Genomic DNA, 14,141 nt, shown 5'->3' on the forward strand with positions numbered 1-14,141 from the left:
GGAGGAGATGAAACAAGGAGGGTGTGGCCGATTCCATCATCAACAGTCCATTGGAAGAGGAGACTACGGGGAGATGAAGTGTAGTGGACTACATTCCAGTGTCTGCAATGAAATATAGACATGTATAATACATAATTGTGTCATATTCTTAGGTATTAAGTTTTGTAGAATTATGTTTGATGTTATTGAATACATGTGGGGATTTTAGATGTTTTTGTTTATTTCGGTGATGTTTAGGGACAGGGAGTCTAGGCAGGGAGAGGTCCACTATAGGGTCCAATGGGTTGACCAGCCTTAGAGTGGATATTTTTTGGATAGGATTTTGTTTGCAGGGGCTTACATGTGTATTTAATTGCATCATAGTTTCAAATGCATTTACATGGTTTATGAGTTTATTTGGAGTATCTAGGTGGTTGCCTGGGGCAGAGGGACCGTGAGAGAATTTTACTGTCTTGATTGATGGATGGATATCTGAAAAGATGGCTGCCGGACAGTTTTTCGCTCTTACACTCCATAAAGATTTGTTCATATTTCATAGTAATGTATTCACACTTCATAAACAGTTATTCATATTTCATAGAAAGGTATATACACTCTAGAGGAGAATGTTTTTGGTTTAATGTTAAAGATACTCAATAAGATAAATTGTTACTTGTCATAATCCTATTCTGTTTGTTTTCGAGACTGTTCGTCTCGAAGGGGGGATATGTCGTGTATTGGGATTATGCCTTTGTTAAATGTTTTTAAGTGGAACTGAAAGAATGTTGATTTTAGTATCAAGAGGGAATGTTTTAGTGTAACGCCACATACAACAGACAGGAAGTGTGTTGTAGACAGGGGAGACTGGTGATTGGCCAGAAGAGGGAGCATCTTTTTGCATTGTTTATAAGTAGGGGCTAAACGAAGAAGAAAGGCAGAGCGGCCATTCTGAGGCGTCGCTCTCCGGATGTCATGTCATCTGTCACTTATGCTGAAGCTTTTGATATGAATAAACCTTATGATCAAAGTTCAGTATGAGCGGACTCCTTTGTTTATCAGTAATAATTGCCACCATTCACCCGATACGACAATATCTTGAACCGTAAAAAAATAATAAACAACTCTACAACCAAAAAACACTTCCGGATCAGTTTTTTAAAAAACTTTCCCTCGCTCAAAACAACTTTTATTGATAACTGGTTGAAATGTTGTTGCAAGCGTGCTGATTTTTTGCTGGGAGGTTGTCTTCCTCATTAGGCATGTGCGTGTGTCATTACATCATTCTAGCTTTTGTGTTATTTGAGTAAATGGGTATGTTACTTCCGCCCGCGTTACTTTCGTCATGGTTTTGTGGTGAGGACCAGATGGTATACAGCTACGAACAGAATTTACTTTTCGTAGAAGGTTAGGAGAAATTACACAGCAGGTTATGATAATTAACGTAGCAGGTTAGAATAATTAGGTAAAGGTTAGGACACTGCTTAGGTTTATGCTTAATTAAAATGCAAAACATTTCCCCGAAACAAAGACAATAAGACGATTTATGCAATGTAGGTGTCACTTCCATCTGTAGCTGTATACCATGTAGCCACAACCCGGTTCTCCCCTGCTTTTATTTCTAAAAGGTAAAACCGATATGTATGAAAATACTCTCAGATAAAAGGTGACATTTTGTACTGTCGCCTCATATGAAACATTAGTTCTAAAATCCAAAATGCTGGAGTAGAGCCAAATGTACACATTTTTGCTTCACTGTCCAAATAAATACGGAGGGGAGTGTATTGATGTTTTAATTGAGAGAATGGGTTGGTAGTGTATGACCTGTGATGGAGTAAAATGGGTTATTATTGAAACTATAATTCCTAAATTGAGAAATTAAACAGATTTCAATAATCATACACCAAACAAATATGTGAAGTGATGTATGATTGGAAACACATTTCTGTGAAAATTAATAGATGACAAATTACAATAGAGACCACAGGAGCAGTTTCCAAGTTTTAATAATGTTCTGGATTACTACTGTCTGTCTTTGCATGTCAACAACATTTGTCTTGGCACAGAAGACTTAGACAGAAGGTTGAAAGCTTGTCTGGTTCCAACTCTTGGTGGATTGGTTTTGGCTGATTGTAAGTCCATGGAGCTGTTGATTCGGTCCGAGGTGGTAAGGTTGTTGAAACATAACTGCTTTATTGGCCGAGGGACTTGGTCTGGTCCATCAGTTTGCGGAAGAGGTCTTCCATCTGAGCCTGGAAGTTGTCGACCAGAGGCTTAAGCTGGGCCTGCATGTTCTCAGCCAGGGGCTTCAGCTGGGTCTGCATGTTATCGGCCAGGGGTGCCAGCTGGGCCTGGATCTGCTGCAGCTGGGCCTTTCCATCCTCTACGAATGTCCTGTTTGGAAGGGAGTGGGTGATTAGTGGTCTGAATATAAACAAAGGGAGTGCCAAAAATATTATTTGAAAATAGGATCGAAACACATTGCCTGTTAAAGCATTTGCAGGTCATTAGCCTTTTTTCATCAAATGTTGGAATGTATATGATTGTTGCGAACCATCCATTCTTCAGCAGTAGTTGTGGCTGCTGTTTCTTTATTGTAAATTATAAGGTAAAAGAATGAGGATGAGTTATGTTTTTTTTCTTCACAATTCTTATAATTAGGACTGGGTTGGGAGGGCTGGTTCTTCATAGGTTTATCAAATAATTTAATAGTTTAAAAAATGTCACTCACTCTGACTGGATCTTCTGCATCAGCTCCTGAGTGGTGGAGGTCAGCTGAGCTGACAGATCCTGGAAGTACTGTGCCAGCTTCTCAACCTCGGGGGACTGTGCTGCTTGGCTTCCTATGGGTAGCCAGAGGATAACTTCATTAACATATTCCCACATTGTACACAAACCATTTATGCCCATATAGCATACAACAGCACATACAAGACCCTCTCTACATACAGTCATTTAAAATACATGAGTTATAAATATATCCACCGACTCTGCAATATAACATTCCTATATGTTGCATATCTCTCATTAATATTATATTATACACTGAGTATACCAAACATTAGGAACAGAACAGCCTCAATTTATCGGCCATGGACTATTAAAGTGTCGAAAGCATTCCACAGGGATGCTGGCCCATGTTGACTCCAATGCTTCCCACAGTTGTGTCAAGTTAGCAGGATGTCCTTTGGGTGGTAGACCATTCTTGATACACACTGGAAACTGTTGAGCGTGAAAACCCAGCAGTATTGCAGTTCTTGACACAAACCGGTGCGCCTGGCACCTACTACCATATCCTGTTCAAATGGACTTAAATATTTTCACCCTCTGAATGGCACACATACACAATCCATGTCTCAATTGTCTCTAGGCTTAAACATCCTTATTTAACCTGTCTCCTTCCCTTCATCTACACTGATTTGAAGTGGATTTAACAAGTGACATCAATAAAGGATCATAGCTTTCACCTGGATTCACATATTCAGTCTATGTGATGGAAAGAGCAGGTGTTCTTAATGTTTTGTACACTCAGTGTATAGTGCACATATGTTAAATGCAGTTATAGAACCACATATCTCCATACAGAATGCAATCTACGAGAAAAATCAATTAAGAAGACAAACAAATCAAACTGTGTGTGTTTTTGTTTCAGCCATGATTGTGTAATTAATTCTGAATGCTACTACAGGGGAGAAACTAGCGACAGAGTGCTCCTTTCAGTTATGAAGAATTTTCACTTACCATGTGCCAGAGCGAGCAGGACAACTAGGGCGGCAAGGGAGAACTTCATGGCTGCTGAGTATGGCACCTGAGGAGAGATGAAAGTGCTAGGATTAGCTTGACCCCATAGGTCTGTGGAGGCATGGTTTGAGCACCGGATGGCAGTGGTGTAAAGTAACTAACTAAAAATAATGTAACTATTTATATTTTTGACAAGTTGTACTTTTACTCATTTTCTATTAAGGCATCTTTACTTTTACTCAAGTATGACAATTGAGTACTTTTCCCACCACTGCCGGATGGTAGGATTGCCATCTCTAAAGCATTTTGTGGTTTCAAAGTTTTTCTCTTGGCGTAACAAATAACGGCACTCAGTGGCAGGTTTGGGATCAGTTAAACTTAACTCAGTTAATTCAGGAAGATTTCAAATCATAATGAATTGGCTGAATAGTAATGGAGTTGGTCAAATACCCATACCCACGACTCCCTAGTAAATTGCAACTTCTGCCTGTCTGAGCAAATTTGGAATGGAATTAGACATGGATTTCCATCTTTATTTGCCTTTCTGAATTAACTGAGAAGAATAATCTTGATTCATATTGACAGTTTACCTCTTAAAACACAGGAATTAAACATATATCAAGCACTTTAAAGATCACCCTCTAAACTACTGCTTATTGCAAAACTGTTTAAATGAGCATCTTACAATCTGGTTGGGAAGGAATGTCCCTCTTCAATTGAATGCCCATCAGTTATTACATTTTTACAGATACCCCACTTACTACTAAACAACATATTGCAAGAAAACCAAACATTTTACCACATCAAACATTACAGAGTTCCTTGGCAGAGAAAGAGAGAGGACCACACACCTGAGTTGCAGGACAGTTTAGATCGGATGGTATCTTTCCTTGGGCCTCCTAAACATCTTATAGTCCTTCTGGAACGATAGGTCCACCCCAGACGCAGACCCATTGGCTGCGTAGGCTGAAGTACTGGACTATCATTTGATGTTTGTGCTATTATGTGACTGCAGGCTGACCCTTGCTGCTCAGTTTGCCACTAGGGTGATCCGCTCTAAAGTCCAAGAGTCCCCCTCTTGCGTAGGAGTGCTGATTACTCAAACGCAGTAGGCGTCTTATCAAAGCATCTGATTTAAAGAAAACATACACAGGACATTTCATCACGAGAAACAACCAAACAGAGAGAATGACAACCAAGCTGTTCAAACACAACAAGAATTGCGATGGTACAGAAACATGGCAGCCACAACACAGTCTAGAGGGGTCAGCCTGAAGATGACACAGTTCAGCTGTTTCTGACTGTCTTTGTGAATCATGTTATCATTTTTTTTCCTGTTCTATTTCATGTGTGTGTACTGGTTCAAACCAGATCATCTATGAATACACAGATGAATTTTCCAAATTGTTCCATATTGAAAAGATAAAAGTAAATTGATTTAAATATATTGTTAATAAAGATAAATTGGTAATAGTGCAATTACAGTAAAAGTAATATGCTGTACAGGAGAATTACTAAAATGACTTATCATTTAATTTCCAAGCCATGGAATATATTAGTCAATTTCCATGACATAAAATTGTGTGCCTTATGAGATGAGATATAGAAAGTTTGTTACATTCAATCGAATATGAAGGATGACATTTAGGGATGATTGGGGGAAATGTTACTTACAAATATTGCTGTGTGGAGAAATTGTTCCCTTGATAAATAGAGACTTTGCAGGGTAAAATCTGACCTATTTTTACAAACTGCAACATTAATTAATAAAAGGTCCAGAAACTTGAGTTCTATACGAATATACAATTTATACTTATACATAATATTTTCTATTCAATATTTGTCTCGTTTTACACTCGAAGATGTTGAGTATAACACCATCAGGAATTTCAAACAAAAGCTACATGTAGTTTTTGTATATATATATATATATATATATATATATATATATATATACACAGTGAGGGAAACAGGTATTTGATCCCCTGCTGATTTTGTACGTTTGCCCACTGACAAAGACATGATCAGTCTATAATTTTAATGGTAGGTTTATTTGAACAGTGAGAGACAGAATAACAACAAAGAAATCCAGAAAAACGCATGTCAAAAATGTCATTAATTGATTTGCATTTTAATGAGGGAAATAAGTATTTGACCCCTCTGCAAAACATGACTTAGTACTTGGTGGCAGAACCCTTGTTGGCAATCACAGAGGTCAGACGTTTCTTGTAGTTGGCCACCAGGTTTGCACACATCTCAGGATGGATTTTGTCCCACTCCTCTTTGCAGATATTCTCCAAGTCATTAAGGTTTCGAGGCTGACGTTTGGCAACTGGAACCTTCAGCTCCCTCCACAGATTTTCTATGGGATTAAGGTCTGGAGACTGGCTAGGCCACTCCAGGACCTTAATGTGCTTCTTCTTGAGCCACTCCTTTGTTGCCTTGGCTGTGTATTTTTTGGGTAATTGTCATACAGGAATACCCATCCACAACCCATTTTCAATGCCCTGGCTGAGGGAAGGAGGTTCTCACCCAAGATTTGACGATACATGGCCCCGTCCATCGTCCCTTTGATGCGGTGAAGTTGTCCTGTCCCCTTAGCAGAAAAACACCCCCAAAGCATAATGTTTCCACCTCCATGTTTGACAGTGGGGATGGTGTTCTTGGGGTCATAGGCAGCATTCCTCCTCCTCCAAACACGGCGAGTTGAGTTGATGCCAAAGAGCTCGCTTTTGGTCTCATCTGACCACAACACTTTCACCCAGTTCTCCTCTGAATCATTCAGATGTTCATTGGCAAACTTCAGACGGGCCTGTATATGTGCTTTCTTGAGTAGGGGGACCTTGCGGGCGCTGCAGGATTTCTGTCCTTCACGGCGTAGTGTGTTATCAATTGTTTTCTTGGTGACTATGGTCCCAGCTGCCTTGAGATCATTGACAAGATCCTCCCGTGTAGTTCTGGGCTGATTCCTCATCGTTCTCATGATCATTGGAACTCCACGAGGTGAGATCTTGCATGGAGCCCCAGGCCGAGGGAGATTGACAGTTCTTTTGTGTTTCTTCCATTTGCGAATAATCGCACCAACTGTTGTCACCTTCTCACCAAGCTGCTTGGTGATGGTCTTTTAGCCCATTCCAGCCTTGTGTAGGTCTACAATCTTGTCCCTGACATCCTTGGATAGCTCTTTGGTCTTGGCCATGGTGGAGAGTTTGGAATCTGATTGATTGATTGCTTCTGTGGACAGGTGTCTTTTATACAGGTAACAAACTGAGATTAGGAGCACTCCCTTCAAGAGTGTGCTCCTAATCTCAGCTCGTTACCTGTATAAAAGACACCTGGGAGCCAGAAATCTTTGTGATTGAGAGGGGGTCAAATCAATTCATAACATCTTTGACATGCGTTTTTTCTGGATTTTTTTTTTGTTATTCTGTCTCTCACTGTTCAAATAAACCTACCATTAAAATTATAGACTTATCATTTCTTTGTCAGTGGGCAAACGTACAAAATCAGCAGGGGATCAAATACTTTTTTTCCTCACTATATATACAGTGGGGAGAACAAGTATTTGATACACTGCCGATTTTGCAGGTTTTCTTACTTACAAAGCATGTAGAGGTCTGTAATTTTTATCATAGGTACACTTCAACTGTGAGAGACGGAATCTAAAACAAAAATCCAGAAAATCACATTGTATCATTTTTAAGTAATTAATTTACATTTTATTGCATGACATAAGTATTTGATCACCTACCAACCAGTAAGAATTTCGGCTCTCACAGACCTGTTAGTTTTTCTTTAAGAAGCCCTCCTGTTCTCCACTCATTACCTGTATTAACTGCACCTGTTTGAAATCGTTACCTGTATAAAAGACACCTGTCCACACACTCAATCAAACAGACTCCAACCTCTCCACAATGGCCAAGACCAGCGAGCTGTGTAAGGACGTCAGGGATAAAAGTGGAGACCTGCACAAGGCTGGGATGGGCTACAGGACAATAGGCAAGCAGCTTGGTGAGAAGACAACTGTTGGCGCAAATATTAGAAAATGGAAGAAGTTCAAGATGTCTCGTTTTACACTCGAAGATGTTGAGTATAACACCATCATACATATATACATACATATATATACAGTGGGGAGATTACAGAGATCATATGTTTCCTGTAGGTCTTGACCAGGTTTGCACACACTGCAGCAGGGATTTTGGCCCACTCCTCCATACAGACCTTCTCCAGATCCTTCAGGTTTCGGGGCTGTCGCTGGGCAATACGGACTTTCAGCTCCCTCCAAAGATTTTCTATTGGGTTCAGGTCTGGAGACTGGCTAGGCCACTCCAGGACCTTGAGATGCTTCTTACGGAGCCACTCCTTAGTTGCCCTGGCTGTGTGTTTCGGGTCGTTGTCATGCTGGAAGACCCAGCCACGACCCATCTTCAATGCTCTTACTGAGGGAAGGAGGTTGTTGGCCAAGATCTCGCGATACATGGCCCCATCCATCCTCCCCCTCTACGGTGCAGTCGTCCTGTCCCCTTTGCAGAAAAGCATCCCCAAAGAATGATGTTTCCACCTCCATGCTTCACGGTTGGGATGGTGTTCTTGGGGTTGTACTCATCCTTCTTCTTCCTCCAAACACAGCGAGTGGAGTTTAGACCAAAAAGCTCTATTTTTGTCTCATCAGACCACATGACCTTCTCCCATTCCTCCTCTGGATCATCCAGATGGTCATTGGCAAACTTCAGACGGGCCTGGACATGCGCTGGCTTGAGCAGGGGGACCTTGTGTGCACTGAAGGATTTTAATCCATGACGGCGTAGTGTGTTACTAATGGTTTTCTTTGAGACTGTGGTCCCAGCTCTCTTCAGGTCATTGACCAGGTCCTGCCGTGTAGTTCTGGGCTGATCCCTCACCTTCCTCATGATCATTGATGCCCCACGAGGTGAGATCTTGCATGGAGCCCCCAGACCGAGGGTGATTGACCGTCATCTTGAACTTCTTCCATTTTCTAATAATTGCGCCAACAGTTGTTGCCTTCTCACCAAGCTGCTTGCCTATTGTCCTGTAGCCCATCCCAGTCTTGTGCAGGTCTACAATTGTATCCCTGATGTCCTTACACAGCTCTCTGGTCTTGGCCATTGTGGAGAGGTTGGAGTCTATTTGATTGAGTGTGTGGACAGGTGTCTTTTATACAGGTAACGAGTTCAAACAGGTGCAGTTAATACAGGTAATGAGTGGAGAACAGGAGGGCTTCTTAAAGAAAAACTAACAGGTCTGTGAGAGCCGGAATTCTTACTGGTTGGTAGGTGATCAAATACTTATGTCATGCAATATAATGCAAATTAATTACTTAAAAATCATACAATGGGATTTTCTGGATTTTTGTTTTAGATTCCGTCTCTCACAGTTGAAGTGTACCTATGATAAAAATTACAGACCTCTACATGCTTTGTAAGTAGGAAAACCTGCAAAATCGGCAGTGTATCAAATACTTGTTCTCCCCACTGTATGTATATATTTATATGTATATGTATATGTGTGTATGTATATGGGTGTATGTATAACTACACATTTTATATTAGTATATACTATTATGGCCTTTTATTCATAAATGTTGCAGTTGGTAATATTAGGTCAGAATTCTCTAGTTATTAAGGGAGTAATTTCTCCACAAACATTTCTAAGTAACGCTGGCATGTAACCTGGGGCCATTTGTATCCAGCATCTTAGAGTAGGAGTGCTGATTTACCTTGGGTTAGTCACAGACGGTGTTGATTCATACAATGCCCTTGAGCTGTTGTCCTTTCCTTTCAGAAAAATATGCGGCTTTGACTGCAAAGGGCACTCAATATCCTCTGTTATTTGCAGTGGCGACCCGTCATTCAGGGCAAGTGGGGCAGAGACCCACCTGTTTTGAGCCCCACAAACATAATGAATGATCAAAAAAAAAACATGAATGATTTATTTTTATGTGTATATATTTTTTTGGGGGGTTGCCTGTTTTGCATGTTATTTTGGCATTAATACGTGTCACATATCAGTTTGCAAACAATGTAAAAAACAAATCTTTGAGTTAATAAAGCTGCATACAAACATGGTCTCTTTTTTGCTTTCTTGAGTAAGGCAGCTCCAAAATGCAGGTGTTTCAGCCTAGCTCAGTACTTTCTGAGGAGGTGGGGCAGCCAGTGCAAAATACAGTAATGTTCTCTAGTTGTGCCGTGATTGGCTCAATGTTCTGTCACTCATGTGGACACTACGTCACTGCAAAATCTACAGGGAGAGCTTGAAAATTCAAGCCCCTTGCGTGCTGCCATAGAGTTACATTAGAAGTGCCCATCCAAGAAGGCTCAAGGTCATTGGCCACAAATAAGATTACATCAAATCACTTTATTTGGTGAAGATGCAAGTCCAGGATAACAAACAGAAACAGGGGAAAATGCAGAGAAAATAGTGACAGTGTAGTAAAAGCTTGCATTCTTGGGATCTGTTGTGATATTATGTCAAACACCTAAGATATTTTGGTTGCTGTGGCAGCTTAAAGTTACAGTCTGGGATTTGAAAAACAACAAACCGGCTGCCATGCCCCTTGTTTTGGTAAACTGCTGAGGAGAAATATAACCACTCTCAAATTCATAGAAGGAACTATGGTGTAAGGACTGACTATCCATGAGATCCAAATAAAAAAATTGAGGTCAGGATTCAATTCATATCGCAGTGCGCTAGACAGCTGACAATGCGGCTTTCATGTCAAGTGAGCTATAATGCAGATCTAAGGCTGGTTGAATTGAGTCCCACCCTTAAACCTGTTTTGAAGCTAGTGTTTCTTTACAATTATATTGTTTTCAAACAATATAAACAAGCTTATATTTGGGGTTCTGAAGGGGCAACAGTTGAACTATGCCTTCTTCATATCATTAACTGTAGCTCAGTTGGTAGAGCATGGTGCTTGCAACGCCAGGGTTGTGGGTTCGATTCCCACGGGGGGCCAGTATGAAAAATGTATGTACTCACTAACTGTAAGTCGCTCTGGATAAGAGCGTCTGCTAAATGACTAAAATGTAACGAAATTGTCTACAGATCTAAAAAGGTATTTGAAAGGGCAATGTTGAATAAATCTAAAAAGTATTATTTTACTGTGTGTGGACCCCATCCTGACAATGCTATGAAAGCTCTCTTTGGACTAGCTAAGTGTATCATCACCAGAAAAGAGTAATGTAACGTCATTTGATCTGAGCAGGATTCTTGCTATGACAACGTGTTTGGTCAAAGGTCAGCCTTCTTCCTAATCTATTAGGTTATAGATACAGGTAACTACCACAATAAAGGAAACACCAACATAAAGTGTCTTAATAGGGCGTTGGGCCATCACGAGCCAGAACAGCTTCAATGCACCTTGGCATAGATTCTACAAGTATCTGGAACTCTATTGGAGGGATGCTACACCATTCTTCCACGAGAAATTCCATAATTTGGTGTTTTGTTGATGGTGGTGGAAAACGCTGTCTCAGGCCCCGCTCCAGAATCTCCCATAAATGTTCAATTTGGTTGAGATCTGGTGACTGAGACGGCCATGGCATATGGTTTACATCGTTTTCATTCTCATCAAACCATTCAGTGACCACTCGTGCCGTATGGATGGGGGCATTGTTATTCTATGGGGAATAGACAAGACATGGTAGACACTTCTATACATGACCCTAAGCATGATGGGATGTTAATTGCTTAATTAACTCAGAAACCACACTTGTGTGGAAGCACCTGCTTTCAATATACTTTGTATCCCTCATTTACTCAAGTGTTTCCATTATTTTGGGAGTTACCTTTATATCGCCAACATGGAACTGATATGGGCTGATATGCTAGATACCTCATCTTTATTCTGAATGTGTTTTAAATAGACATGATATGATCTGCTTCTGAAATTGTAAAGAATCTTCAATAACGTTAAAGGCATAATAAGAGATTTTTCTTGCTCCTCCAATTAATGATATATTGAAGAAAATAACTTGAGATATTTACAACCGTCTTTCCCCATCATAACCCAAAATGTAAGGTTGTTTTGCTCAATTATTTGTAAATAAGGATGCCACCTTTCTAAAACAATTCAGTTCGTCAAATTTCTGCCCTTCTACAGCTGCCCTGGTCAACTGTAAGTGCTATTATTGTGAAGTGGAAACATCTAGCAGCAACAATGGCTCAGCCGCGAAGTGGTAGGCCATACAAGCTCACAGAATGGGGCCGCCGAGTGCTGAAGCACGTAGCTTGTAAAAATCATCTGTCCTCGATTGCAACACTCACTACCGAGTTCCAAACTTCCTCTGGAAGCAATGTCAGCACAAGAACTGTTCATCGGGAGCTTCATGAAATGGGTTTCCATGGCCGCACACAAGCCTAAGATCACCATGCGCAATTTCAAGCATCAGCTGGAGTGATGTAAAGCTCGCCGCCATTGGACTCTGGAGTGATGAATCACGCTTCACCATCTGGCAGTCCGACGGACAAATCTGGATTTGGCGGATGCCAGGAGAACGCTACCTGCCCCAATGCATAGTGCCAACTGTAAAGATTGGTGGAGGAGGAATAATGATCTGGGGCTGTTTTTCATGGTTCAGGCTAGGCCCCTTAGTTCCAGTGAAGAAAAATCTTAACGCTACAGCATACAAAGACATTCTAGAAGATTCTGTGCTTCCAGCTTTGTGGCAACAATTTAAGGAAGGCCCTTTCCTGTTTCAGCATGGCAATGCCCCCGTACACAAAGCGAGGTCCATACAGAAATGGTTTGTCGAGATCGGTGTGGAAGAACTTGACTGGCCTGCACAGAGCCCTGACCTTAACCCTATCGAACACCTTTGAGATGAATTGGAACGCTGAATGCGAGCCAGGCCTAATCGCTCAACATCAGTGCCCGACCTTACTAATGCTCTTGGACTGAATGGAAGTAAGTCCCCACTGCAATGTTCCAACATTTAGTGGAAAGCCTTCCCAGAAGACTGGAGGCTGTTATAGAAGCAAATGGGGGACCACCTCCATATTAATGACCATGATTTTGGAATGAGATGCTCGACAAGCATGTAGTGTAACTTATGGGCTTAGTACAACTGTCTTACCCCATCAAAAACCCAAATATAAGCTGGTTAAACATTTTTTTTTTTACAATATCATTGTAAACAAACATTGTAACTTAAAACTATCATGTGGATTTCATGGACTGTTAGTCCTTGCATCTGGAACCCTGTCTAAACAAGATTATTTGGGGGGTGATGAGGCAGCCTTAGTCTGGCCTCATCACCATTTTAAAAGGTCTTTAAAATGTATTTCATTAAGTCAATATTATCAAAAATTCTTAAGTATATACAGTGGGGAAAAAAAGTTTTTAGTCAGCCACCAATTGTGCAAGTTCTCCCACTTAAAAAGATGAGAGAGGCCTGTAATTTTCATCATAGGTACACGTCAACTATGACAGACAAAATTAGATTTTTTTTCTCCAGAAAATCACATTGTAGGATTCTTTATGAATTTATTTGCAAATTATGGTGGAAAATAAGTATTTGGTCAATAACAAAAGTTTCTCAATACTTTGTTATATACCCTTTGTTAGCAACGACACAGGTCAAACGTTTTCTGTAAGTCTTCACAAAGTTTTCACACACTGTTGCTGGTATTTTGGCCCATTCCTGCATGCAGATCTCCTCTAGAGCAGTGATGTTTTGGGGCTGTCGCTGGGCAACACGGACTTTCAACTCCCTCCAAAGATTTTCTATGGGATTGAGATCTGGAGACTGGCTAGGCCACTCCAGGTCCTTGAAATGCTTCTTACGAAGCCACTCCTTCATTGCCCGGGCGGTGTGTTTGGGATCATTGTCATGCTGAAAGACCCAGCCACGTTTCATCTTCAATGCCCTTGCTGATGGAAGGAGGTTTTCATTCAAAATCTCACGATACATGGCCCCATCAATTCTTTCCTTTACACGGATCAGTCGTCCTGGTCCCTTTGCAGAAAAACAGCCCCAAAGCATGATGTTTCCACCCCCATGCTTCACAGTAGGTATGGTGTTCTTTGGATGCAACTCAGCATTCTCTGTCCTCCAAACACGACGAGTTGAGTTTTTACCAAAAAGTTATATTTTGGTTTCATCTGACCATATGACATTCTCCCAATCCTCTTCTGGATCATCCAAATGCACTCTAGCAAACTTCAGACGGGCCTGGACATGTACTGGCTTAAGCAGGGGGACACGTCTGGCACTGCAGGATTTGAGTCCCTGGCGGCGTAGTATGTTACTGATGGTAGGCTTTGTTACTTTGGTCCCAGCTCTCTGCAGGTCATTCACTAGGTCTCCCCGTGTGGTTCTGGGATTTTTGCTCACCGTTCTTGTGATCATTTTGACCCCACGGGGTGAGATCTTGCGTGGAGCCCCAGATCGAGGGAGATT

At 41.1% G+C, this 14,141-nt stretch overlaps 1 protein-coding gene across 1 annotated transcript; it reads right to left on the minus strand.

Moving 5' to 3' along the window:
- Positions 1-1,965: 1,965 nt before the first annotated feature.
- On the minus strand, positions 1,966-4,683 carry LOC121585587 (type-4 ice-structuring protein). Its single transcript, XM_041901910.1, has 4 exons — positions 4,569-4,683; positions 3,718-3,784; positions 2,708-2,819; positions 1,966-2,370 (listed from the first exon to the last, which is right to left on the minus strand). Exons 2-4 carry the CDS (start codon positions 3,764-3,766, stop codon positions 2,169-2,171), a joined length of 363 nt encoding a protein of 120 aa, XP_041757844.1. The 5' UTR covers positions 3,767-3,784; positions 4,569-4,683; the 3' UTR covers positions 1,966-2,168.
- Between the last annotated feature and the right edge of the window lie 9,458 nt (positions 4,684-14,141).

This window comes from Coregonus clupeaformis, chromosome 17, assembly GCF_020615455.1.
Source record: "Coregonus clupeaformis isolate EN_2021a chromosome 17, ASM2061545v1, whole genome shotgun sequence".
In the NCBI taxonomy this organism is placed as follows: Eukaryota; Metazoa; Chordata; class Actinopteri; order Salmoniformes; family Salmonidae; genus Coregonus; species Coregonus clupeaformis.

What these genes read in the sequence shown, in the direction of transcription:
- LOC121585587 (XM_041901910.1), bottom strand. Translation starts at nt 3,766, where the DNA reads ATGAAGTTCTCCCTTGCCGCCCTAGTTGTCCTGCTCGCTCTGGCACAT. An exon ending in CCTGCTCGCTCTGGCACATG is followed by an intron (nt 2,820 to 3,717) that starts GTAAGTGAAAAT and finishes GGCTACCCATAG; the next exon opens with GAAGCCAAGCAGCACAGTCC. An exon ending in ATGCAGAAGATCCAGTCAGA is followed by an intron (nt 2,371 to 2,707) that starts GTGAGTGACATT and finishes CCTTCCAAACAG; the next exon opens with GACATTCGTAGAGGATGGAA.